At 38.5% G+C, this 26,036-nt stretch overlaps 5 protein-coding genes across 6 annotated transcripts; 3 read left to right on the top strand and 2 right to left on the bottom strand.

Annotated features, from left to right (window-relative positions):
* Positions 1-422: 422 nt before the first annotated feature.
* On the top strand, positions 423-6,578 carry Balat (Beta-alanine transporter). The gene is made up of 9 exons (XM_053750677.2): positions 423-726; positions 1,570-1,771; positions 2,656-2,821; positions 3,212-3,310; positions 3,391-3,550; positions 4,176-4,425; positions 4,646-5,031; positions 5,390-5,568; positions 6,120-6,578. The coding sequence occupies exons 2-9, from the start codon at positions 1,572-1,574 to the stop codon at positions 6,357-6,359; spliced, it is 1,680 nt and encodes a 559-aa protein (XP_053606652.1). The 5' UTR covers positions 423-726; positions 1,570-1,571; the 3' UTR covers positions 6,360-6,578.
* Positions 6,579-7,959: 1,381 nt separating this feature from the next.
* On the top strand, positions 7,960-11,128 carry LOC128673075 (uncharacterized protein). The gene is made up of 2 exons (XM_053750676.2): positions 7,960-8,151; positions 8,992-11,128. Exons 1-2 carry the CDS (start codon positions 8,060-8,062, stop codon positions 11,063-11,065), a joined length of 2,166 nt encoding a protein of 721 aa, XP_053606651.1. The 5' UTR covers positions 7,960-8,059; the 3' UTR covers positions 11,066-11,128.
* A 14-nt stretch (positions 11,129-11,142) lies between these two features.
* LOC128673080 (dynein axonemal assembly factor 4-like) lies at positions 11,143-13,577 on the bottom strand. The gene is made up of 3 exons (XM_053750680.2): positions 12,140-13,577; positions 11,701-11,900; positions 11,143-11,506 (listed from the first exon to the last, which is right to left on the bottom strand). Exons 1-3 carry the CDS (start codon positions 12,966-12,968, stop codon positions 11,273-11,275), a joined length of 1,263 nt encoding a protein of 420 aa, XP_053606655.1. The 5' UTR covers positions 12,969-13,577; the 3' UTR covers positions 11,143-11,272.
* On the top strand, positions 13,561-18,648 carry LOC128673084 (uncharacterized protein). Of its 2 annotated transcripts, none has more exons than XM_064436200.1 (6): positions 13,561-13,600; positions 14,970-15,218; positions 15,899-16,153; positions 16,511-16,675; positions 17,226-17,443; positions 18,307-18,648. In XM_064436200.1, the coding sequence occupies exons 1-6, from the start codon at positions 13,576-13,578 to the stop codon at positions 18,439-18,441; spliced, it is 1,047 nt and encodes a 348-aa protein (XP_064292270.1). In that variant the 5' UTR covers positions 13,561-13,575; the 3' UTR covers positions 18,442-18,648. The 2 variants fall into 2 exon arrangements, with proteins under 2 accessions (XP_064292270.1, XP_053606660.1); XM_053750685.2 differs by lacking the exon at positions 13,561-13,600 and adding an exon at positions 13,906-14,091.
* A 5,572-nt stretch (positions 18,649-24,220) lies between these two features.
* On the bottom strand, positions 24,221-24,727 carry LOC128673264 (uncharacterized). The gene has a single exon (XM_053750996.1). It carries the CDS (start codon positions 24,725-24,727, stop codon positions 24,221-24,223), a length of 507 nt encoding a protein of 168 aa, XP_053606971.1.
* Positions 24,728-26,036: the final 1,309 nt, after the last annotated feature.

The following is a 26,036-nucleotide window of genomic DNA, read 5'->3' as shown; positions in this document are numbered from 1 at the left end:
ACCTGCCTGTGATCGAACGGTTCCGAGTTCGAATCCTACCGATTGAATCTGTTTGATATCAAATATTCCCTCGTGTGTGTCAAACAGACTCATGTAGCACGTGTAGGATACGAACTCGGAACCGTTCGATCACATGCTATTATTGGTATAAGCAAGTGGTTTAATTGGTAGATAAATCAGCAGGCCTACCATCAACTTTTACAGAACGATTCCAATGCAACTCAGTTCAATTGAGGCACCTAAAATAAATCGCATTGATACTAAAAATTAAGTCGATGGTACAAATTTGCGGTGCAGTTTAGGTCGTAAAGTGGATCGCGTTAAGAGATGGTGGTAGACAGGTGGCACGCGTAGGATTTGAACCCGGGACCACAAATTTTGCGCACAGATGGTTTTGTATTTTATTGTAAGATCATTAGTGATGTACTAATGATCTTACAATACTACCATTTTCATTGCCGCTTCAGGGAATGTTCCCCCGTAACTAGTAGGTAATTTTAACATCCCGGGTATGGTTCTATTACCATTTCTGACAACGTCGCCTAAAGTAGGAATGTTTCAAATAAAGGCAGATCACGATTAGATCCTCCTGTATAATGCGGTAGAGTTAGGGACCCTCAGGTAGGACTCGGGATGACCAGTAGACCATGCACTGTCCGTAGACGTGGTCAGTTATCATGTGGTAGATGTGGGTTTGTTACTGTTAAAACTGTACAAGTGATTGGGGTATGTAAGAAATTATTTTTTGTTAAATGCAATATAAATATTCATAAGTATTCGCTCTGTATAAATTTAATGTCGAGTCAGTAAATTTAGATTTTTTTAAAGTGTTGTATGTACTTAGTTTTAAGTAATTTTTGGCCTCATTAAGTGATGTATCTCATCCTAAGTTGAATAAAGAAATTTAATTTGAATTTTGACTTAAGTGTGTGCACGTTTAATATCTGTCGTTTAATTAAAATTAGGTAATAATATAAAGAACTCATACAAATTCGAGAATTGGAATTGTGTGTGGTTTTTTGAAAATAATGGACCCCGATAACATTGAGATCTTAAAACACAAAGAAAAACAGCCTCGCCGGTAGCTGTGTGGAGCAACATAATAATTCCGTGTTTATAAAAATTGCTGTAAAAGCAATGTGAAGCTACGAAATCGGATTGTGGCTTAGCTACGAAAAATACTTTCCTAGTAAACCCTCCGCTCGCTGCGGTTCGTAGCATTCTACGAAACATTATAGAAAGTAAAAAGCTACGATTTACTACGCCACGTAATATGTGACTAAGATGTCGAACTGTGTCTAGATGTACTTAATATCTTTTTTATTGTAGTATTATGATTGAATGTTACAATACTCGATACAAATAGATATACAGAGTATAAATATTGAAATTTTCTAGGTATCTATTATACCTAGAAAATTTCAATATTTATACCACGTAAGTGTTACTGTTAATAGTTTTAAATTATTTTTGTGTAATATTGTTTTATTATTCCGCTTCTTCTTCACCATGTAGATTTTTGAATTCTTTTGTTATTCATTTCGTTTAAAAAACATTTTACTCGTTCAGCCATGGACTTCGACGCGATCTTAGAAGATGTGGGCACGTTCGGGCGGTACCAGAAACTAGTGACATACCTGGTGCTGCTGCCGGCGATGATCCCGTGCGGGTTCCATGCGTACGCGCAGCTGTTCATGGCCGCGGACGTCCCACATTGGTGCTGGCTGCCCGAGCTGGAGCATGCCGATGTCCAGCGAGCAAAGAATCTAAGGTGAGAATTTGTTGTCGTTTGACGTCAATAAGTGATGTATATCATCCGGAATTGAATAAAAAATTTTGAATTTGAATTTAGAATAAAATTGATCTTTGGACATTTGTGAAATAGTAATTTTAGGCAGCAGCTCTAGCCGCGATAGTCTGTCTTTAACTGATCATTTCCAAATTTGGAAAACCGTGAAACCGGATCAAAAACCGTGAAAACTTTCCTCTATTCTAAGATCATGTTTAAAGTCATTTTAGTTGCATGATTCTCATCTCTTCTCACAATTTCTCCACACCAATCTGAGCTACATTATATTGTATATATATATAACTTCTTAGCAGTAAGGAAGCCTCTCTCTTCGTAAAATATTACCAAAAAATTATCAAGAAAAGACTGTGAATTTACAACCGATCGCGTTAAGGAAGTAAGTACCTACGTATAATTCAAATCCTAACTAATATTATAAATGCGAAAGTAAGTTTGTTTGTTACCTCTTCACGCTCTATCTACTCAACCAATCTTCTTGAAATTTTGTATACATTAGTGTGAAGTATGGAGAAGGACATAGGGTACCTTTTATTCCGGAAAATTTACGCGTGCAAAATTCAGTATAATAATAAACTAGGTGTTCGCCGCGAACTAAGACCTCGCGAACATAATATTTTTTTACAAAATTGTGAATATTTCAAAAACGACTGAATAGATTTTGACGCCCCACGAACTTAAATTTCTATTTGCAGGATATGCCAATAGAAATTTAAGTTCTTGGGGCGTCAAAATCGATTCAGTCGTTTTTGAACATACATACTTACATACATACAAAAAAAAATTGCCCCAAGTAGAATGTTAGATCTTGCTCGCTTCGCTAGCTCGGTCAAACACATTGTCTCCAGCATCCCCATGGAGCTGAAGGACGGAGAGCTCACGTACTCCGCGTGCAGCATGTACCAGCTCAACTTCAGCGATCTGAGCGGCCGCCGGGAAGACGCCGAAGTAGTCCCGTGCAGCCACGGGTGGCAGTATGATCACAGTGTTTATACCAACACTATAGTTACTGAGGTATTCTGTAGTTCCACTTTACGTGGTTACATTTTGAGTCTAAATGGAATTTATATCGATTCAATTGACGCCGATTGTCGAAAAGACTAACTTCATAGTCTATACTATTATTACAAAGAGGTAAGCGTTTGTGAGTTTGTATGTTTGAGGCGAGTAATTTCCGAAACTACCGAACCTATTTCAAAAATTCTTTCACCGCTGTAAAGGTACATTATCCAAGATTGCTATAGGCTATATTTTATCTCAAAATTCCCACGGGAGCGAAGCCCTGAGCAACATCTAGTCTTTTATATAAAAAAACTTTCTTGCAAAACATGGCAATTCTGGAAATAATTTGGTATTGTTCTAACATATATAGAAATTATATAATACTATATTAATTTATTCTAGTGGAGCCTGGTCTGCGACAGGAATTTCTACCCGACGCTGGGGCTGATGCTGCTCGGCGTGGGGGGCATCATCGGAAACTACATCTTCGGTTACCTCCAGGTTAACCAATTACTTTATATATCATCATTTTCTATGTATATTTGAGGAACAATACATAAAGCTTGTGTATTTTCCACCAGGATAGTATAGGGAGAAAGCCGTCATTTTTCATCTACCTGCTCATCGAATGCATCTTCGGTGTGGCGACAGCTTTCGCACCAAACTACATCGTGTGGCTCATCTGCAGATTCGGGGTGGGCTTCACCGTTCCCGCCATCATGGCCACTCCCTACGTTCTGGGTATGTACTGAGACGAGTTCAATCTTTGGTTAGTTAATAAATAAATAATAATAATACTGAACAATATGAAAGCATAGGACTCCAGACTAGTGTAGTAGGCCTGGTAGGGTCGCCATGTAACTGATGTGTTGTGTGAATGTGACGAATATTTATGTAAGACTCTTTTATTATATTACATAGTATACATTGTAACTGAGATCCACCTTAATGCAAAATATTACACTACACTATCATTGTGGAGACTACAATATATGCCATCTGGCTCCAATGTTCCACACCTTAAGAATCTTCCAACTTGTGTGACTGCGGTGCTATTTAATAAATTGCCACCTGCTGTCCTGACCAAATTTGTAACTGCCCCACGTGCTGCGCTATGGAAGACTTGAATGAGGCCCTTGACAGAGCGATCAGCTGGTAACATACTGCTCGATTATCATCTAAATAGGTATTCCGACTCGACAAGAAGAAAAAGGCTTCATATTAATAAAGCAACCGGCAAATAACAACAGGGTCTACAACAAAAACAGGATCTAGTAAATGTCTCATCGAAATACTGGAATTTTGTGACCATTACATTCTAAAGACACTTTTTGATAAATTGCATACTTAATATTTTTCATTATAGCCATAGAACTAGTCGGTCCACGATGTCGAACGCTCTGCACGATCCTGTCAAACATCGCGTACTCCCTCGGCCTCATCTTCCTGGCTGGAGTTGTCTATTTGGTGCGAGACTGGCGTCATCTGGCATTAGCGACGACTCTGCCATTCGTCTGCTTCTTTCTGTATCTGTGGCCGATGCCCGAAAGCCCAAGATGGCTGCTGGCAAGGGGCAGGTTCGAAGAGGCGGAGGTTATATTGAAGAGGATGGCCAGGTATGTTAATTTGATTGCACCAACTGACCAACTACTATTGGACTTATATCTTGATGATCTATCTACACTTCCAACTTATGCAGAAGCAATCATGATAGAGAAGATGCGCGTTATTTCTTATTTCTTTAGTGATTACGATCACTCGACTACACCAACAAACATGGTTAGGTATATCTAAGACTACGTCGAACTGCAAAATATATAATCTATTTATTTTCAGAATCAATGGCAAATCTTTACCAGCTAATTACATGGTCCATCTCCGTCGCAAATACGAGTCTGACAAACTTAAAAAGGACTTGGAAAACGAGAAATCTCGCAAATACGGAATAATGGACCTGTTCCGAACCCCAAACCTTCGACAGAAGACCATCATAATCACCTTTATTTGGTTCACAAACACCAGTGTATACGTTGGGCTGTCTTATTACGCTCCAGTTTTGGGAGGAAATGAGATATTAAACTTCTTTTTGGCGGGTTTGGTGGAGCTGCCGACGTATTTGTTTTTATGGCCGTCGATGGAGAGGCTTGGAAGAAGATGGACCTTGTGTATGAGCATGGTAGTTGGGGGCGTGGCCTGTTTGACAACATTTTTGGTGCAACATGGTATGTTACTGCTCTTCCTTCTTATTTAATTTTATCATAGAACATGGTAATTCTACTTATTTATTATTTTCTATTATTTCCCAATGATGCAAGATCACATATACATAACCCCCGGAGAGTTTATACCTGTTTATATTACGATTGTCGACCCTCAGTTTGTCAAATTAATTACCGCTTCGGGTTTGTTCAATGAATTTCTTCCAAAGATTTAGGTTGTCAAAAAATCCATAGCAAGACAGAAGGTAGGTAATAGACAATTTTAGCCTTAGGCTCCGCTGCTTTCTAGCTGAGAAGCACATGCGGAAATGCTTAGATGATACATAAAATAGGAAAAAGATATGTTTTCATCTATTTCCAGAGAGTAATGTCACATTAGCCCTGTACTGTGTCGGTAAGATGGGCATCTCATCATCATTCGTGGTGTTGCCCCTGATGGCTTCCGAGCTGTATCCCACCGTGGTCAGGGGACTGGGCATGAGTCTCAGTTCTGTGCTGGGTATGCTGGGGCCAATCTTTATACCGCTGGTCAATTATATGGTGAGGACATTGCTTCGTTTTATTTGTCTGCAGCGTTTCATTCCTATCTTCCAGAGTTACATGAAGCTATCTTGACAGCAATAGAAGTTAAGTCTGCATTTATGATTTGGAGAGATCCAAAACGGCTCGGATAAGTACTGGAAAGTAAAGTTAACTCATGTTTGATTTCTATTTATTTAACTTAGATTATGGGGATAGATTTATAATTAGGTTATCATGCAGCATGAAGTTTACAAGGTAAAAAATTATATTAAAATTGAAAGCTATCCATCCATACATTAAAATGTATGTAAGTATATTCTACTTTAGCTTTTGTGAGATAAGTTCGCGGTACGCAAAAAGTCCAACGCAAATGCAATACAACTGACAATCTGAAGCTAAACCTAATCTGGATCTCACTGAGAATATAGACTCTATAGTGAGATGTGAAATGCAAACATAAATTTCGCCTTCTGGTATTGATTTAGGTATCCACATATTAACAACTACTTTCGTGGCGCGGACTTAACTGAGATAGGCATCGAACCAATCAAACTGATTTCTGATTTCAGGGCTCTAATATCTCGGTGTTGCCACTACTAATCATGGGTGGGCTTTTGGTAGCTGGTGGAATTGCCAGCTTGCTTCTACCAGAAACCCTGAATCAACATCTACCGCAGACCTTAGAAGACGGCGAAAAGATGGGCTTGGACACTGATTTCTGCTGCAAACCGCCCGTGAAAGAGACGAATAAAAGAAGATCGATGAAAAATAAAGATGACAATCCGGATTGTATTAATTGTAACGCGTGATTATTGTTTTTGGCAACGTTAGATTCGGTCAGACTCTTCCAATATACTTTTTAAATAGGTACTTATCTATACATTGTCTATCGAAAATGCAAACTTAAACCTCATGTATGGATGGACAAGTTATGTACATTTTGATCTATGTTTTGTGTATCTACCATTTTCATTTGTATGTAACTACAGTTATTTCAATAAATATATTTAAGTTTGAGGTTTAATTTATCTACTTGTCTATAATGTTTTTTGTGCCTTTCGTTGATTTCACCGGAGTACGGTTGTGGTAATAGAAAAGGACCTTCCTCTACCTACCTATTTAACAATACTCCTACTAATAATATAAATGCAAACGTTTGTAAGGATATTTGTTACTGCCGTGTCTATACTATCAACCGAACTATTTCAATGAAATCGAATACACTGGCTTCTGGTATTGTTATATGCCCATAGCAGTGATGATCCTAGAATATTTTATAAAGTCTACAAGTATTACATAATAATAATAATCTTAGAAATTAATATGCACATTATTTTATACGAGGGGATGTCAAAAAGTTCGCCGAATAAGGGGGAAGCGGGTTGAAATTAAACACCAAACTATTTTTCCTTTTCAATATATTCTCCCTTAACTCTAATACATTTTTCAGATCTCTCAAATAACTTATTTATACCATCGAAAAAATGATTTATCTTTGGTGTCAAAATAGGCCGAAATTGCCGACTTCACTTCTTCATCGTCGCCAAATTTCTTTCCACGCAGCTCTTTTTTCATTTTTGGAAATAGATAATAGTCACTGGGTGCCAGGTCTGGACTGTAGGGTGGGTAGTTCAATTGTTCGAAGCCGCATCGGTGAATGGCAGCCGTCGCAACATGGCACGTGTGAACGGGTGCGTTGTCGTGCAGAAGGAGCACACCTTTTGACAACTTTCCTCTTCTTTTTTCCTTAATAGCTTCTTTTAATCTTTCCAGTAAAGAAGCGTAGTACTGTCCCGTTATAGTCACACCACGTTCTTTGTAATTTATTTTTTAATTTGTACTGGTTTGGGATACTCCAATCATTGCTGCAAGCTGCTTCTTCTTCAACCGGGCATCTTCCAATACAATTTTTTCTACTTTTTCGACGATTTCCGAAGTGGTGGCCTCAATTGGCGTGTCCGGAGCGTGGGTCATCTTCAATGGACTCTCTTCCTTGTTTGATAAAACCATGCCACTTGTAAACAATGGTTTTTCCAGGGGCAGAGTCCCCGTAAAAGTAGTCTTGAAAAATAATCTGAGCGGATTTTCCTTGCTTGGTAAGGAACTTAATAACGGCGCGGTGTTCAATTTTCTCCATACTGGCTGATTTCTTCCCGATTCAGTTGTTTACAGGTCAATAACACAAAAGTTAATGATCCGATTACGTTCAAACTTGATATATATACTCTTAATGAGGTGCTCAACTAGTAACCACCTGGACGAATAAACCTACCCCCACCAACCCCTCCATTCCGCGAACTTATTGACCTCCCCTCGTATTATCGATGAAAATCAGAATACTTTAATTGGCTGAATACATGTAGATGGATTTGCTAGTAACTAGAATAGTAAGCATAGGTTAATAACTGTTATGTCAATGTCAACGAAACTAAGTGTCACCATCATATGTTCGGCTTGCAATTGATTATGAAATGAATTAATTTTAAAAATAATTAAAATCAATTGAATTATGGCTTTATCCTTCCTCCGCAGTAATGTGATCGCTAGACACGTGAAAAGGCAATTTTACCAAAATAAACGCAGTGCTGGCTACGTCGTTTTGTAAGTGTTATTGATTTTACATTATTAACCCTACAGATTATCATAAATTGCAATAAATCTTTTTATTTACTACTGAACTTAATACCTGGCGATATTTTAATATGCAAACAATATATTCTTCAATTAAGATTTGTTACAAATTACATTTTAACTTATTATTGTTTAAGTTCAATATATTATTTTTCAGTCTTGTTGAAAATTCTTAAGATATGTAAATCATTTTGAAGTTTTTTATTCTTAGAAATCAAACATTGTTTTGTTAAGTGTTAGAAAAACATGTTTAGTAAACAGACCATCTACTGTGATTTTCATAAGTATAGAAAATATTTTAGTTACACATTAGACGGGATAATGTCAACAAGAGTGATGCAATGTCATGTATCATCTATAACTACCACAGGTGAACAATGGTATAGTTGATTCATTACTACTTGAATCGAAAGATACAACCACTGAACAAAACCGTTAAGCCTAACAAACTAACTTAACCTTTGATTCACCTTATTAAAATAAATATATTAAATAAACACTTTATACTTAACCCAATGTTTTTCTTTAAAATTATAATATTGATAATGGATGTCTCAATTACATACTTGTATCTACATACATAACTATAGGTTTTTTTAATGAATTATTTACCTAGTTTTGTTTGAGCATTGCTAAACCTTTGTATGATAACCATCATCACATTAGTGTTGTTTGTAAAAAACTATCTATTTTTATATTTTTATCTAGCTCACTTTCTGTTGACAGACAGACATGGTACAGTAGAGTAGAGGTTTTTTGTTTTATAATATCTAAGGATTTTATTTAAAATGTATATTCAATTTTTTTCAGAATCCCAGAAATTGGTGAAGATGCAGATAAGAATATTCTCCTCTCTGATAACGGCCTCCCGGAGTTTACCGACATTACCATAGAGAAGTGCATCGCCGCCATCAGCAAGCAGAGTTTAGAATATGAAAGTGGTGTAAAGCAGATTGAGCATGCATCTCCGAAGTGCAAAAATGCATTCACAGAAATATTTCTTCCTTTGGAGAAGTTTGACAGTCAATTAGAACTGACATGGGGCATGGCTAAAGCTCTATACCTGGGAAACAGTACGCTGATGCCCACGAAATCATATATACAAATCCACGAACGAGCCCATCAAGCTAGAATGACCAAATTCAACAGTGGGCCGATATTCCAAGCGGCGGTTGATGAAAAAAATCGACTAAAAAAACTGACTGATGAAGAACAGAGGCTCCTAGACAAATACATTTTAGAAGGGAAACTCAATGGATTAGAAGTAAAGGGCGCGAAACGTGACAGGCTAGGAAATCTACTTGGTTCGTTAAAAAAGGAAAGGCAGATTTATCGTGAGAAAGTCAATACAGCTAATAAATTGTTCACATCTACAATAGCTGATGAATCTATTCTTAAGGAATTTCCAGAGAGCTTGGTCAAGGCTATGGCGGGCAATGAGACGGGCAGGGGTCCTTGGAAAGCTACATTGGAACCCCATATTTTTGAGCCTTTTATGCAGTATTGCCCAGAGAGAAGGCTCAGATGGAATATGTGGCAAGCCTACAGACAACGATGTTCGAATTACGTCAACAAAGAACTTGAAACTAGTACGAATTTGGAAAAGATACGCAGTCTTAGACATGAGCAAGCACAAATCTTAGGGTTCGATTCATTTGTCGATATGAGCATGGAAACCAAAATGGCGGGGTCAGTTGAAAATTTATACAGTGTACTAGACAGTTTCCTTGAAACTGCTTACCCAATGCAAGAAGTTGAAATCGAAATGCTGCAGAGGTTCGCCAACGAAAGAGGTTTTGACGTCAAACTTGAACATTGGGACATTCCATATTGGCAGAGAAAACAAAAATGGTCACTCTATAATTTTGACGAGAATAAAATCCGAGATTTTTTCCCTCTGCCTCGCGTCCTTCACAGTCTCTTTAACCTCTGCAGCACTCTTTTCAAAATTCTGATCGTGGAGCGCACGGGAGTCGATACCTGGCATAAGGACGTTAAATTTTACGACGTTTACGATGAATCTAGTAACAGACCTATAGCCGGCTTCTATTTAGACCCATACGCGCGTCAGAACCTTAAAATTCGTGTGTACGATGACGCTGGCTGGCATATTTCTGTACGTAATAAATGCACGTCCACTGAAACCACTCCACTCTCCGCTCTGATTTTCAACTTCCAAGCGCCCATAGACGGCAAGCCTTCTCTATTAACGTTCAACGAAGTAGGAGTATTATTTAAAAGGTTCGGCCATTCTTTGCGCCATTTACTGACAACGGCTAACTTCTCGGAGGTAGCTGGTCTGTCCAACGTTGAGTGGGACGCGGCTGAAGTTTGCGGCCATGTCATGGTCCATTGGTTATACGATCCCCACACGATTCGCGCGTTAAGCGGACATTACAAATCTGAGGAACCGTTGCCAGAAAACATTATTACAAATCTTCGAAGCGTACGTCGACACATGGCAGGATATGATCTGTGTCAAGAACTATACTTATCGCGTCTTGACTTAGAATTACACTCAAAGAAAACTTTCTGGCGCGATCTCATGAAGGAACTATGGCCTAAATACAACATTCTGCGGCTTGATAAATACGACTCGCATCCTTTGTCGTTCACGAAAGTTATTTCAGAAGAGTGGGGGGCGGCTTACTACTGCCATCTCTGGTCGAAAATGATCGCCGCAGATATTTACAGTGCATTTGAAGAGGCTAAACAAGGAGAGCAGGATATATTATCTGTGGGAAAGAGATACAGAGATACCTTCCTGGCGTACGGTGGTAGTTGCCACCCTAGCGAGGTATTCAGGAGGTTCCGAGGAAGAGACCCTTCGCCCCACGCCCTCTTAAACAATTTAGGGTTATCGAAGAAGATGATAGAAGAATAAAACTACGTTATTTTAGTTATGTATTGTAATTTAATACGAATTATAATATTTTTTTCCTTCACAGAGTGTGATTTCAACTATAACTTCACATTATGCTTCACATAATATCTTAAAAAAAAATACAGAAATATTACGATCATAATCAGGGTTCCACATTTTCATTATAATACGTTAAATAATAAATAATATTAATACAGAAACGAAACACTAATCAGAATCGGGATTTTGCTCCCAAGCCCTCTCCATTTCATACAAGTCTTTCTTTAACTTTTCGTCGTCGGGCAGTAGTTTGACGGCTGCTTTCATTTCATCAATGCCTTTGCTGAGGTACCCCAGCCGCACAAGCGCAGCCGCGCGGCGAGCTATGCACTTGGCGCGACTTCGACGGTTGCCCTCGCAATGAGGCTTCATCAGGTCCAGAGCGGCCGAACAGTCGTTTAGCTAAAAAAGTTCAGGCGTTATTATTTTACTGTCTATCGGAGTCTCTCAAGGCAATATTCTTGGCACCCCAAAATAAATAGAAAAGTTGAATAAAAGTATTATAGATACTTAATGTACTATTATAAATACTTGAACACAGGAATTTGACTTCAAAGGGAATATATTTTAGTTTTACAATTGTGAAACATACATACACATTTATTAAAATTGCCAAGCGCGAAGTGTGTGGCGGCCCTGTTGGCGAACAAGCTCGGCAGCCTGTCCGACAACGTCAGGCCGTGCGTGTACGCACTGATCGCACCCAGAAAGTTACCGTTTCGGAAGAACTCATCTCCTTTCTCTTTGCACCATTGAGGGTCCTGCTCTTCAGGGCGAAGGTCCTCTGACACAAACCCTGGTTAAAAAAATACGATATGTGTATTTTCATAGTAACGTTCTATTTCGATCGTCGTCGAATCGTAGACATTTGAAATTCTTGATATCCTAGTCTTATTGTTAGATGTTAGACGAAAACCTCAATAAGTCTCTGATGAAAATAACGGTTCTATAAGAACACAACATATTTTTGGGGATTCGGTAATTTCGCACCATGCAGTCGAGTTACGAATGTGTGCGCAAGCATTTTGGTCTTACCTGTAGCTCTTCTAGCCAGTGTAACGTTCTTAAGCCACGTCTCTTCCTCTTGTGCTGTCGACTCTCGACTAGGAGTAGGAAACGTCCTCGGAGTATGCGTGATTATCAACTCTCCAGCTTCCCTCAGTTTTGGAAGAACACGCTTTGCCACTTCTTCCTTTTTCTTATCGACATATTCGGACCTCACTGGTTTCTTTACTGGTTTCGTAGTCACTTTTTTAGCTGGAGTCTTTGCTATTCCTTTCTTATCTTCTTCGTCATCAGACGGAGGTAATTCTACTATTTTAACTCCAGAACTTTCTTTTGTAACACCTTCAATGCCATTTTGATTTACAGAATTAACTCTCCAATTTTCTAATGAATCCATTGCTTGCTTTCTTTGATCATCTCGTCTAGATTCCATTAATTCATGCTGTTTTGAATCTATATCCATAGCTTTTTGAACTGTGAATCTATCCAGCTGAGACTTCCTCACCTTTTTGTCTTCGGCAGCCTGTTGCGCCTTCGCCTGACTTTTCTCCAGGATTTCTTGCCTTATTTTCATTTTATCTGGTTTGGTTATATCTTTCTCTAATGTATCCCAGTTACAACTATCTATTTTGATTAAATCTAAGATAATTATATCATCTTTAACTAAACATTTACTCTTATCGTTGTCAACATCGTGTAGTAAGAATACTTCAAATAGAAAAGGGCTAAAATGGATCTTCACATAGGAATCAAACGTAAAAATATCTACTTTCTCCTTGAACACCGGACTTATCGGTATCCTTATGTGTAAACTGTCCATTGTTTGAGTCCATGTGTAATCTTTTACTAAGATCGGCATTTTTATTTACTGCTCAATTGTAAATTCTGAATAATTTACAGTGCTACCAATGTCATCAAGTAAAGTTTGACACATAAATAAACTATTATTTTTCATTTCCATGGATATAGTCATCGTCATGGTTACCACAAGCCTGTTGTGTTTTACAGCCATGGAATTAGTATTTAGGTACTCCGAAGTATTTATTAAATCCATGGGTACTCGCCATGTTTACAGCATAATAATTAATGATTGAATTTATGCCACAGATACATATGAACAGTCAGAAGTACATTACATTCAATGTAATGTTCTTATATCTGTGATTTATGCCTATTTAGGACTTTTCATATACTAATTTTGACACTTAGAACTATATAGGTACAGTACTACCACGTTTACCTATAGGTTACCTCGGCATTGTTCGTCGGCGCAGAATAGTACAACCGACCGCTGGCCGGATGAGAACCTTAGTGAAATAACGAACTTATTGCTACTACATAAGATTTTAAATCCAAAAACAACAGGAGTCGTGCTATCTCGCTCATAATACTTAATTGTGCAATATTACACTTGAGGGCAACTCCAGACATGGCGCGTACGCATTAGCCAATAGCGATTGGCGCAGATGCAAAAAAAATATTTCTGCGCAGGTACGTCGGTGTAACTTATAAAAGTGGTAATACTGTGTCTACTATTACGTTTTCCCGGCTTTTTTACTCAAGCAGCTCCATTATTATCTGTTTCTATTTCTAAAACACACATGTAGCAATGATGATTATTCATCAAGTCTATTCTGTCTCTGATTCCATGATTTTCTCCATGCTTAATACTCACAAAGGAGATTTAAATATTGGCGCGTAGGTTCGGTTTATATATAGCGAGACTACCTAGGTTAGATATCTCGAGATGTTTATTAGTTTACTTGCAGCAGTTATCGGATTCTGGGGCGTACCTACGCGCGTGTTATCTGTGAAATGATAACAATATTGACATTACAGCATAAAAAAATAGAAATTCCTGAAGATATAAATGTTCTCGCATTGTATCGTAGAGTTAATTTTATATGGTGCAGTTTATTAGTCAATAAACTAATTTGTTCAGTGTCAAATCGTTAAAAACATGGCTGGAAAAGTGCAGACCGGTGAGTTTTCATTGCTTGTTTTTATATTGCTAATAGATTCCTCGATTATGTATTTATGATAATATTTTTCATTTATTTTGCTATGCAAATTATACAAGTAGATAGAAAAACATCAAACTCTGAGATAGGTCGGTCGCAGATAAATTAAGTTGTTCCAATTATTAGAATTAAATCTTTGCCCTGACAAAATAAAAGGATAAGATATGTTATCTTTATTTATTGTAGTGCAGCAATACCTTATTGTATTTTACTTAGGTAACATTATGATAGGATTCAGATTAATAATAATTTGATTCAGTATTTTATTGACGAATACGGTTATGTACTTAGGTACCTACTTATAGGTACGATTTTAGGTATCTAATAAATGAGCTAATGACCGCATGATTATTAGACCACTAGCTGCGCCCCGGGAATTCGCTACCGTGGGAATTTCGGTACAAAAAGTATGGAGGACCCTAGGTTCTTCTCCGTACTTCTAACTACGTGTATGCAAAATTTGAAAAATATTGATTGAGCAGGTAAAGCGTGAAGAGGTAACAATCAACCTTACTTTCGCATTTATAATACTTATTAAGTAAGTACTTAGTTAGGATTTACAGACTACAAAAAACTAGGTCTTACTGACTTGCGTCTAAGAGATTAGCTTTCACAACTGATAAGCAACAAACAACAGCAAAAGAGGGTTGACTTCATGATCCAGTGTTTGGGCATCACAGCCTCAAATGCAACCTAACACGCGATGACTACTAACGCATGTCGTGAGTTCAAATGTCACGGAAAAAATATTAGTTTTATCCAAAAAGAACTTCTACCTAAGAAACCTTGAAACATTATTTTTTTAAGTCTGTAGTCTTTCAATATTTTTTTTCTTTCAGTTCTAGGAGATGTAACCCCAGACCAGCTGGGTCACACTCTAACACACGAGCACCTAGCTATGAACTTCAGCTACTTCTACACTCCTCCCCCCGAGAAGATCGCCGACCAGTTCCAAGACACCCACATGGGAAACGTGGGGTACATCAGACAGTACCCATACAGCTCTCAGTTCAATTTGGAGTTAGGTGATCAAGCCGCAAAGGATGCAGTTTTGCAGGACGTCAAAATGTTCAAAAGAAGTGGTGGTGGTATGTGTTCCTATGTTATAGAAACATTTTAATTTTGCGTATAGACCATTGGTGGAACATGTAGAACTTTATAACCTACTAGCTGCCCGTCCCGGCTTCATTCGGGTAAAAACATAATAAAATATACCCCTAAACCTTCCTCAAGAATCACGGGTAAATACATAATAAATTATAAACCTTCGTTCCTCAGGAATCACTCAATCTATTGGTGAAAACCGCATGAAAATCCGTGCAGTAGTTTTTGAGTTTATCGCGAACAGACAGACAGACGCGGTAGAGAAAGGATAAGGATGGATAACATTTGCTCAACATCAATCATTTATATAATGATTTGTTGACATTTACAACAATTTATAATGATTGTTTAGATTCGATAGTTCTAGAATACACAAATAGAAAGCTTTGACAACCGATAGGCAATCCTTACAGTGTTAACGTTATGAAAACTGAGTTAAAGAGGGGAAATGAAGGAGAAGAATTATAGCCATTATAAGCCATTACGAAATTTAAATCCAGTCACGGTGACAATACTAAAATACGCGCTTAAAAATGTGCCCATTAATAAATTAGACAAATATTATGTTAGGTAAATACACACGCAATGATACAAATTATTAGGTACTCAGAAAAGAAAAAACTTCGAATACCTAGCTGAGTGGACTATTCTCTTGTTCTTTCAGGCACAATCGTTGAAAATTCCACAGAAGGTTTACAAAGAGCCGTTGGTTTCTACAAGCGGGTGTCCCAGGACACCTCCGTTCACATTGTCGCCGGTTCCGGTTACTACATAGCTGATATACAGCCCAAACTCAGCCATATCAGTGAAGAAGTGATGTACGAACGAATGTTGAACGATATGACTGAAGGTTTTGAGGAGGACAGCTCGGTAAAGGCAGGGTTTCTGGGCGAAATTGCTAGTGGCTGGCCTTTGAAAGGTGAGAAATATTGTCATGTCGTCAATAAATGTATTACAGTTGTATTTCTTCAAAGTTTCGTTCTATTTCTAGATCGTGTTAAAGTAAACCACAGTGTAGTGCAAATAGTGCAGGTTTTATCTGCGTTTTCTTTCGAAAACAGTAGATAAGTATATGATCTAAAACACAACGCGTGAATGAAATAACAATTCGCATATAAAAATGTGGGCCTATTCCACATATAATTAGAACATTGCCTATTCACCCCAACAGTTGAAAAAAGAACGCTGCCAATAATGATGTTGATTGACCCAGCTGAGGCTTGATTGGTAAAAATAACATTTTCCAGACCTCGAACTAACCGATAAACAATTTCAGACTTCGAACGCAGAGCCATCAAAGCGGCTGGTCAAGTGCAACTGCAGCTGGGGTGTCCAGTCAGCTTCCACCCGCACCGGTTGCCGGATGCACCCTTCGAGATCATCCGGCTGTACTTGGAAGCCGGAGGGAAGCCGGACAAGGCTGTCATGAGCCATTTAGACCGTGAGTATTGCTTTTAGATTTAATACGCCTACGCTAGTTTATCAGCAATGGTCCTTAATGTGATTTGCGGAGTAGGTACCTACTAATTCCATGTTGATTTGTTACCTATAATATATCTGTCCGTTAACTTTCGTCTCTAAACTATATTATATTCGTGTACTCTCCTGTCATGTAAAAAATTTCTTAATGTTACATATTATGGGTCTTGAAAATGTAAAATCGTAACTCTATAGGAAGATTTGGTTTTCCGTCTGTCACTTTTTTCTTAAGAACTTGGTCAGCTTATGGAATTAGTAAGTACTACGTCGTAGTACTTACTAAATCCATGGGTCTGCGATCTCTTTTATTTTTCTTTATCTATGCTTTTGGCTATAAACAATTTAACTTTTAAAACAACGCGATCATAAGATATCATAATACCTATTTATTGGCATTATAGTCATATTAGATTTTTCTGAACATTGGAATGACTATTAGGAATTTTACAAAAAAGTATTCAGTCGCAGCTCGCCTACAAATGATATTTTTTTTTCTAAACAAACTTTCACAGGTACCCTACAAGACGAGAGCAAACTCCTCGACTTTTCTGATCTGGGAACCTACTGCCAGTTCGACCTGTTCGGCACAGAAGTGTCGTACTACCAGCTCAATCCATCAGTAGACATGCCATCGGATGCTCAGCGGCTGGACAGGATCGCCATGTTGGTGCGAGAGGGACGGAGCGACAGGGTGCTCATGTCACACGATATACACACGAAGCATCGATTGGTAAGGCTCTCCAGAGCGCGGGGCCATATTTAAATCTATGAAACTGTCTATCTGCTTCCGGCAAAGATAAAGATAATTAAAGACAACGACAGCTGACGTAACCCAATGAGATGATAAAACATATCCATACAATTAGCAGCCTCTCATGCAAAACGTCAAAATATGAGTTGTAAAACCGGACAGCTTCCGTAAATTAGATGTAATATAATATAATTTATTTGTTTCGTTAGGCAGAATATGCTGTACCTTACTATATTAACAACTCTGTATCACCATGTTCTATGGAATCAATGATCTATCTATCTAACCCAAAGTGATGTTCGATCGAATAAATTTCCACTTGTGTGGGCTCCCGGACTATAAGAAAATTAGACAAAGATTTTACTTTATACTCTAGAGCTCAATCTAACTTGAGGAGTTGTGTTTTATCGTTGAGTTAGTATCCCATAACACAAGTCTCGAACTTTGGGGCTAGCTCAATCAGTGTGATTTGTCCTAATATATTATTTTTTTATATTTATATTTACATGCACAGATATAAGACCATCTTCAATGTAATGTTCGTATAGCTAAATAAATAAATAAATAGGACAAATCACACAGATTGAGCTAGCCCCAAAGTAAGTTCGAGACTTGTGTTACGGGATACTAACTCAACGATACTATATTTTATAACAAATACATATATAGATAAACATCCAAGACCTAGGCCAATCAGAAAAAGATCATTTTCCATCATGACCCGACCGGGGATCGAACCCGGGACCTCTCGGTTCAGGGCCAAGCACTTTACCACTGCGCCACCGAGGTCGTCAGCTGAGGTTACATGCAATCATAATGAAGTAAAAAATCCTTACCCCCAGGCCGCGTTCGGTGGTCACGGCTACTCGCACATCATAAACAACGTGGTCCCGCGAATGCCGGCGCGGGGATTCGCTGATGACGTCATCCAGCAGATCACTGTCCTCAACCCCGCCACTTGGCTCACTATGAACTGATTAGTATACTACCGCCGCCACCCGACAAAATGACGTTCTTTGAAAATGAGCTTTAAAATCCTGTGCTGTAGGTATATTTTACATTGGCAATAACAAGATAAGAAATTGATGTAATTTATGTCTACTACACAGTATATATTTTGTCTGTATTTGTATAAATCATCATGTTTGTGTCTTATGTATATAAATAGAAATAATTCGTGTTGAGTTAGTTAAGTTTACTGCAGCCGAAGACTTTAAAAAAAACCAAAATTTATTTAACTAATTTATTAAATGAAATAAAATTACAACATAAAACTAAAATGAAGTCTAATGGTCGATGTTAGAACCAAAAGTGAGTATTGCGCGATGTGTCGCGCAATTCCCGGATTTGAAGGCACGTTGCGCTGACTCGGCGGCACGTGTAGGCGACTGTCGTCACGCGGTGCATCCAGGCCGGCGCTTGCGCTGCACTTTACATGTATTAGCTGCGCGTAACGCCTCCCCCCGCAGATCGGCAACTATCCGTAGGTCTTACTGAGGATATTGCCGGAATGTTGCTGATGTCGATTTTCACATCTTTAGGCTTGATGTCTTGGATACGGGAATAATGTCCATCGGGATAATCAGCCTTCGGGATATCTTCATCCTTTGATTTTGAACTTCTGCGACGGAGTTTCCAGTATAATGTCAGGATGAGGGCGAATATGAATGTTCCAAATAATAACGTATATGAAGGTACAGTGGTATGGTAGAGGCTGCTCAGATCGTTTTTCTGTAATGTCGCAGGATGCTGTAGCGATATCTTAGCGTTCGTCTCATGTAGATATTCTAAATTGATGGAGTTTAGTCTTACAGTTGGCTGAAGCTTTGATGTGGCGAGCTCCTCAGTTGGTAGTTCCGCTATTTGTACAGCGTGTCCTTTAATACGATTCTGAACGTTTGAGATAACAAAGTCCAACGTTTTCAACATACAACTAGGCGGGACGGACACTAGATAGGTTCCTTGGAGATTCTTGTAATACTCTTGTCTACAGGATATATGTAGTCTGGTTGTGGTTGGCAGGCTGATAGTATAGTGTTGATCGTCTAGCTTCTCGAGGGCTGAGCCGGTAAGGTTTGCATGAATGAATTGACAAGATGAACTGATTGACTGGTCCATGATGAGATGCTGGATACAATCTTCATTGTCTCGAATCTTTTGTTGCAGCTCTTCTTTGCATATGTACCAAGTGTTGACCTTCGGACATTCTGTCGCTATGTACATAGAATCAGTTTCCTGAATTGCTACATAGGGCTGGATAGGGACAAGTATTTGATTTTGTTTATTAGGAGCGATGGATAACTTGTAAAGTGTATAGGTGAGAGGGGAAGCAATCGGTACCATGAAAACTATAGCTAATTTATTACCTACATAATATGATCCCGTCTTAATTATCTCATAATATTCCCTTAAATCAATGTTAATTATCTGCTCTTCAGAATAGAGCTGTCTTAATCTACTTATAGTACTATTTAACGTGCTAATATTAATCATATAGTGAGCTGTAGTTTTACTTTGAATGAAGGCTACCATATTTTCGAGATTATGGATCTCTTCATATAAATTATCCGTATTGTCTGATATAATAATAAGATATTGAGCTAGATGGGCATACTTAATCATATCATAATCTCTACTTGCATCTGAATTTAAAATATGATCAATGGAATTAGCTAACCTATTCTGATTTTTGACTATACTGTCTAGTACTATTGAGTGTTTAGCTATCCATTCCTTCCCTAGACTTATGTGTTCATTTAGTTCAGTTTCTAATTGTTTTTCATTATTTTGTAGTACTTTAATTGCATTATCATACTTTATAGCGTCTGTGTAGTCGAGGTTACCCGAGACACTCTTAATAATTGAACCGAGACCATCTACTAAACCTCTCCTGCTACGGGTGTGTTGGAAGCTATGAATTTGTTCGAGTAATATTTCTATTTTATTATAAAGATGCGAGATGTGGGGTTCGTATAAAGAAGCCGTTTTATTATTAAGATCGGATCTAAATGAATCAATTTGGGATTTAACTGAGTTTATTGTTAGAGAAATCATGTCTAAGTCAATGTAGTACAGGAAGGAGTGGTAGTGAGTGATCATTTTAGTGGGTCCAAGTTTGAAAGGTAGGATACCTGGTCCATTGTCGAGGGTATTAAGCGTCACGTCTTGTGCCATGGTCAGATGAAGGGTGATGGTCAGGAGGATCCTGTAACAACGGGTTTATTTTAGGTGTTCGCTTGAGACGTGCTTTAGCAATGGGTCCCTTTTTCCTTTTTGTGTAAATATGTATAGGCAAGTCTGCCAAAACTACATCTTGTGTGAACCGGGGTGCTAATTTTTGCCTACTAGCTACGGGGTTACGAACGAATACTTGCTGGTCAGGGGTGTATTCTTTTTCAGGTTGTCTGTCTTTGTTCCTAGCCTCAGTAAGTTGGGTGCGATTATGAAGTGAAGTATCGTTCAGCATGTTATATACTTTGTTCATACGATGTTTGTGATCTAAGATATACTGTTGGAGAAGATGTTCATTCATATCTATGCTAACCGGGTCACGTGGGTCGAAATGACCTGTAATAACGTCGAGGGGCCTACATTTCGTGAAACTGTGTATGGAACTGTTGTATGCTAGCACAGCATATGGCATAAGATTTATAGCGGGTTCATTGCGTTGCTCTAATTTGAGAATTCGGAGATGCTCAAGGATGGTAGAATGAAACCGTTCAACTATTGCATTACTATTAGGATTGTGAGCCAAGGCTTTATGGTGTTCAATTTTGTGAAGTTTAGTAAATTCCGAGAACATCTGGTTCGTAAATTCAGGACCTTGGTCAGAAATTATAGTTATAGGGACGCCATGGTGTGTAAAGAATTTGATGAGGGCTTGTACTACACTTAGGGCCGTTCCATCTCGGAGATGGTATGCTTGTGCGTATTTAGAGAATGCGTCAACCAAAGTTAAATATTTTTCGTTTTCAGTAGTGAACAGATCAATATGTAGTGTTTCAAAAGGTTTAGACGGGGGTGGTACTATAGCAAACCGTTGCTTTATGGGGTTGCGGTCATATTTTGCCATTCCGCAGATATTGCATTCATTTATGTATTTTGATATGTGTTCCTTCATTTTGGGCCAAAAATACTTTCGTGACAGTGCTAGATAGCACTCGTTGGTGCCACGATGGTTAGTTTTTCCTTCATGATAATTTCTAATTATATTTTGTTGTTGCAAGTATTCCTTAATGTTCTCTACTTCTACCTTGGTTAAGACAAGGTCCATAGCTGAGCTTTTAAAATTTTCTTGTATAATTGGGATAATTTTGTACATAGCTAAGGGGGGAATAATAATAATGCCTGTACGTACTTTGGGGTTGACGTATTCTTTAATTGCATTGATAGTGTCTATTTCAAGATTGGACTCTGATAACTGTATAGTTGTTTTAATATGAGATTCAAATGGTTTGCTAATAGCGGGGCGTCTTTTTATGTCGCCGACTACCATTAAACATATTTGTCTGTGAAATTTGTTGAGAGGGTCATCTGTGATCGGAATTTCTAAAATAGGGTGCTCTGCACTCGTATGTGCTGTAACTGTGGTGGATCGAGATAAGGATGGACATCTTTCTGACGGTTGCACGGCTATTGAACTAATCTCCTCATTGTGGATTTCCACACGGGACAGAGCATCTGCATTAAGATTAGTTTTACCCTGCTTATAGATAACGGTAAAGTTATATTCGCTTAACTTTAACCGCCACCTAGTCAATCTAGCATTAGGTTCCTTTAGACTCATTACCCATTGGAGGGGCTTGTGGTCAGTCACGATTTTAAACTTTCTACCAAATAAGTATGGGCGGAAATATTTGGTAGCCCAAACAATCGCTAACAACTCCTTTTCAATAGTACTATAGTTTGTCTCACTATCGTTCAGTGTTCTTGAAGCGTAGGCAATAGGCTTATCTGAACCTATAGGGCCTTGAGATAAGACTGCACCTATAGCCAGATTGGATGCGTCTGTAGTGAGAACAAACTCCCTGTTGAAATCGGGATATTGTAGTATTGGATCGTTGGTAAGAAGAATCTTACAACGTTCAAAGCAATTTATGTAGTCAGGGTTGTTAAGAGCAATTTTGGAACCTTTCTTAAGACACTGTGTCATGGGCTTAGTAATCCGGGCAAAATCGGGGATAAATTTTCTATAATAGCCAAGCAGACCAAGAAAACGTTTGATTTCTGTTGCTGTCTTGGGTATTGGGAATTTCTGGATAGCCTCGATTTTGTCGGGATTAGGCTTGATACCGTCTTTGCCAATGATATGACCAAGGTAAGATGTTTCCAATTTTAAAAATTCAGACTTATCCATCTGAATTTTAAAGTTGGATTCCCTTAATCTGGCAAATACTTTTTCCAGGTTCACCATGTGCTCCTGAAGTGATGTGCTAAAGACGATTATGTCATCCAAATAAACCAAGCAAATGGTGTTTTGCAGGTCTCTGAGCACATTGTCCATGACACGTTGGAACGTAGAGGGTGAATTTTTCAACCCCATGGGCATACGCAAAAATTCAAAATGCCCATGCTCTACGTTGAACGCTGTTTTAGGGACATCTTCAGGGCTCATTTCTACCTGATAGAATCCGCTTGCTAAATCCAAGGTTGTGAAGTAGTGGCAGTTACCAAGCTTATCCAACACATCCGTGATGTTTGGGATGGGGTACTTATCATCAATAGTTTTTTCATTTAGTTTTCTAAAATCCACTACTATACGCCACTTGGTTTTGCCGGAGGCATCCGTTTTTTTGGGCACTACCCAAATCGGAGAGCTCCATGCGGATTCTGATGGACGGATTATACCCTGTTCTAACATCTTTCCGATTTGCTGTTGTACCTCTTGCCTATGGATAAAAGGGTACCTATAGGTTTTCGTGTAAATAGGCACTTCGTCAGTAGTACGGATGTGATGTTTTATCTTATTCGTAAATGTGAGAGGCTCACCCTCTATATAAAAGACATCCGCATAACGAGAACAAAGATTCTGTAAATTAATACGTTCCTCATCATTAAGATGGTCGGTACGTAAACGAGAAAGGACTTGTTCCACTCGTGAAGAGTTTAATTGTCCATTGCCTATGCTATTTATATTGAAAGCCTCTGCGTTAATCGGCATATGCATTGAAAATATTAGATCATTATTAGTTGGATTACTGATCTCTATTATACCGCGATTTTTTTTTACAATAGTAACGCATTCATGTACTAAGCAATTTGATATAGTTTGTTCAGGAATTATTACTTCGCCGTCACATGTGTTAATTGGGACTTTAACTAATTTTGACGAGTTAGCTGGGATAATATCTTCGTACCAGTTACAGTTTCGCGAATTATACATATGTATGGGAGTAATTGAATTCTTTGTATTAAGTGTTTTCGTTTTTAGATCGATATTAGATTCCCATTTATCGAGTAGATCCAATCCTATCAAACCGTCAAAATAATCGTGAAATCTGTAAAGAAATAAGGTAATTTCGCCACTGTCTTTAATTTCAGGGAAGCATGGTAATGTAACTGAATAGTCACTGCGAGTGGTTGCATGTACGTTAGAAATTTCTAAAGGGTCATATGTCAAGGGTATGTTAGGGTAATATTTCTCTACACTCTCAGAACTAATAAAAGATTGATTAGCTCCTGTGTCTATAAGAAATTTTAATGGTGGGTCAGATATACTTATGTACGGGAGCTGTCGCTGAGTCAGTAGATTAACTTCTATTTTTGTTTGTCTGAAGGACTGCCTTTGTGAAAATCCTGCTGGTCATTGCCACACGAATTTTCAGCGATCTCACGGGGTTCATAGTAAGAGGGGTAGGTTTCTTCATTATTATCATAAGGGTTGTCTGTTTGCTCGTAATAGTCTAAGTCAGGGTTGGTCACGAAATAGGGTTGGTTATCGTATGAGTCATTATAGGGATCGTACTGATAGTCGTAGCACTCGTTAACATTCATTTCACGAGTTTTGAAATAGTTGGAGGGTGGTGGATTACCAAACCTCCTCCAGTCATGTCCAGATGGGGGTAGTGGTTTAGGCGCAAAGTGGCTAACACCACTCATAGGTCGCGGTGCGTTATTCGCATTTTGGGGTCGTTGGGGTAGAGCGAAGACATTGCTGCGAGGATTATAATTAGGAGGTGGAGCACCAAATATCTGCTGAGTGCGTGAAGGTCCGCGATATTGAATATTTTGATTACTAGGAGCACTAAAATTAGGTTTCCACATTATAGGTGCACGGGGTGCAAATTGCATAGGTTGTGGCTGTGGGCGAGAGGGCCCAGGCATATTAAAAGTAAACGGCTTATTATGCGAAATTTGTTGCGGTGGTGTATAACCTGAATTATTTTTACTAAGAAGCATATGGTGAGTTTTGCCTTCATTTCGCTGTTGCAGATACAAGGTGTTCATTTCCTCGTGAACAAATTCAAGCGCCTTCTCTATGGTTTCAGGCCTCATGCATCTTATACGCGATCCTAACGGATCTCTTAGACCGCGCAAATATGACTGTAAAGTAAGTTTCTTATACAATTCGCGTTTAGATTGTACGGTAGTCTGAATAGTTTCATGTAAGCTAACGTAAGTCATAATAGTGCTATAAAGATTTTGACATTTTTCAAAAAATTCTTGCGGGGTGCATGAGCCCTGAGTCAGGAGTGCAAGATCATTATAAAGTGAGGTTTCATCTCTCTGGTCAGCAAAATTATTGATCAGAGCGTTGCGGATACCTTGCCAGTTATCTGGTACACCATTAGAATTTATAAGGCGAGCGGCAGACCCAGTCACTTTATTTAAGATCCCGTTAATTAAGGCCGCATTTATAAGGGCATTATCTGATGAAATAAATTGTTCTACTAACTGATCACATAAGCCAATGAATCTCGTTAAAACATTTGGGTTACCATCAAATTCAGGCACCAGTCGAAGGGCCTTCCAAATATCATCTAGTTGTGCCATGTTAATTAACGAATTAAAACTATCACTACTTTCGTTTAAATTTAAATTTCTATGGAGGTCAATATCTCTACTCCTACTATTACTAAGGGTCCTCGATTGCCTCGGATGGAAAATCTTGGATAAATTAAATTATACAGGAAAATAAAGGAAAGCAACTCTAGAATGATTCTAAAGTACTCACATATACATATCTTGGTTTTTCTGCTGTATCAATGTTCGGATACACCTCCGGGCTGCAGATTCCGTAGATTCGACGATCTCGATGAGGGCTGGAATGCCAGTCAGTCACGCGGGACTCGAACCGGGATATAGCGGAAATCTTGTCGCGCACGAACTGACTCGAGATCCTACCGACTGCGCCAGTTAAGTTTACTGCAGCCGAAGACTTTAAAAAAAACCAAAATTTATTTAACTAATTTATTAAATGAAATAAAATTACAACATAAAACTAAAATGAAGTCTAATGGTCGATGTTAGAACCAAAAGTGAGTATTGCGCGATGTGTCGCGCAATTCCCGGATTTGAAGGCACGTTGCGCTGACTCGGCGGCACGTGTAGGCGACTGTCGTCACGCGGTGCA

Source organism: Plodia interpunctella, chromosome 10 (genome assembly GCF_027563975.2).
Source record: "Plodia interpunctella isolate USDA-ARS_2022_Savannah chromosome 10, ilPloInte3.2, whole genome shotgun sequence".
Lineage (NCBI taxonomy): Eukaryota > Metazoa > Arthropoda > Insecta > Lepidoptera > Pyralidae > Plodia > Plodia interpunctella.
This window is presented reverse-complemented; position numbering and strand designations above follow the sequence as displayed.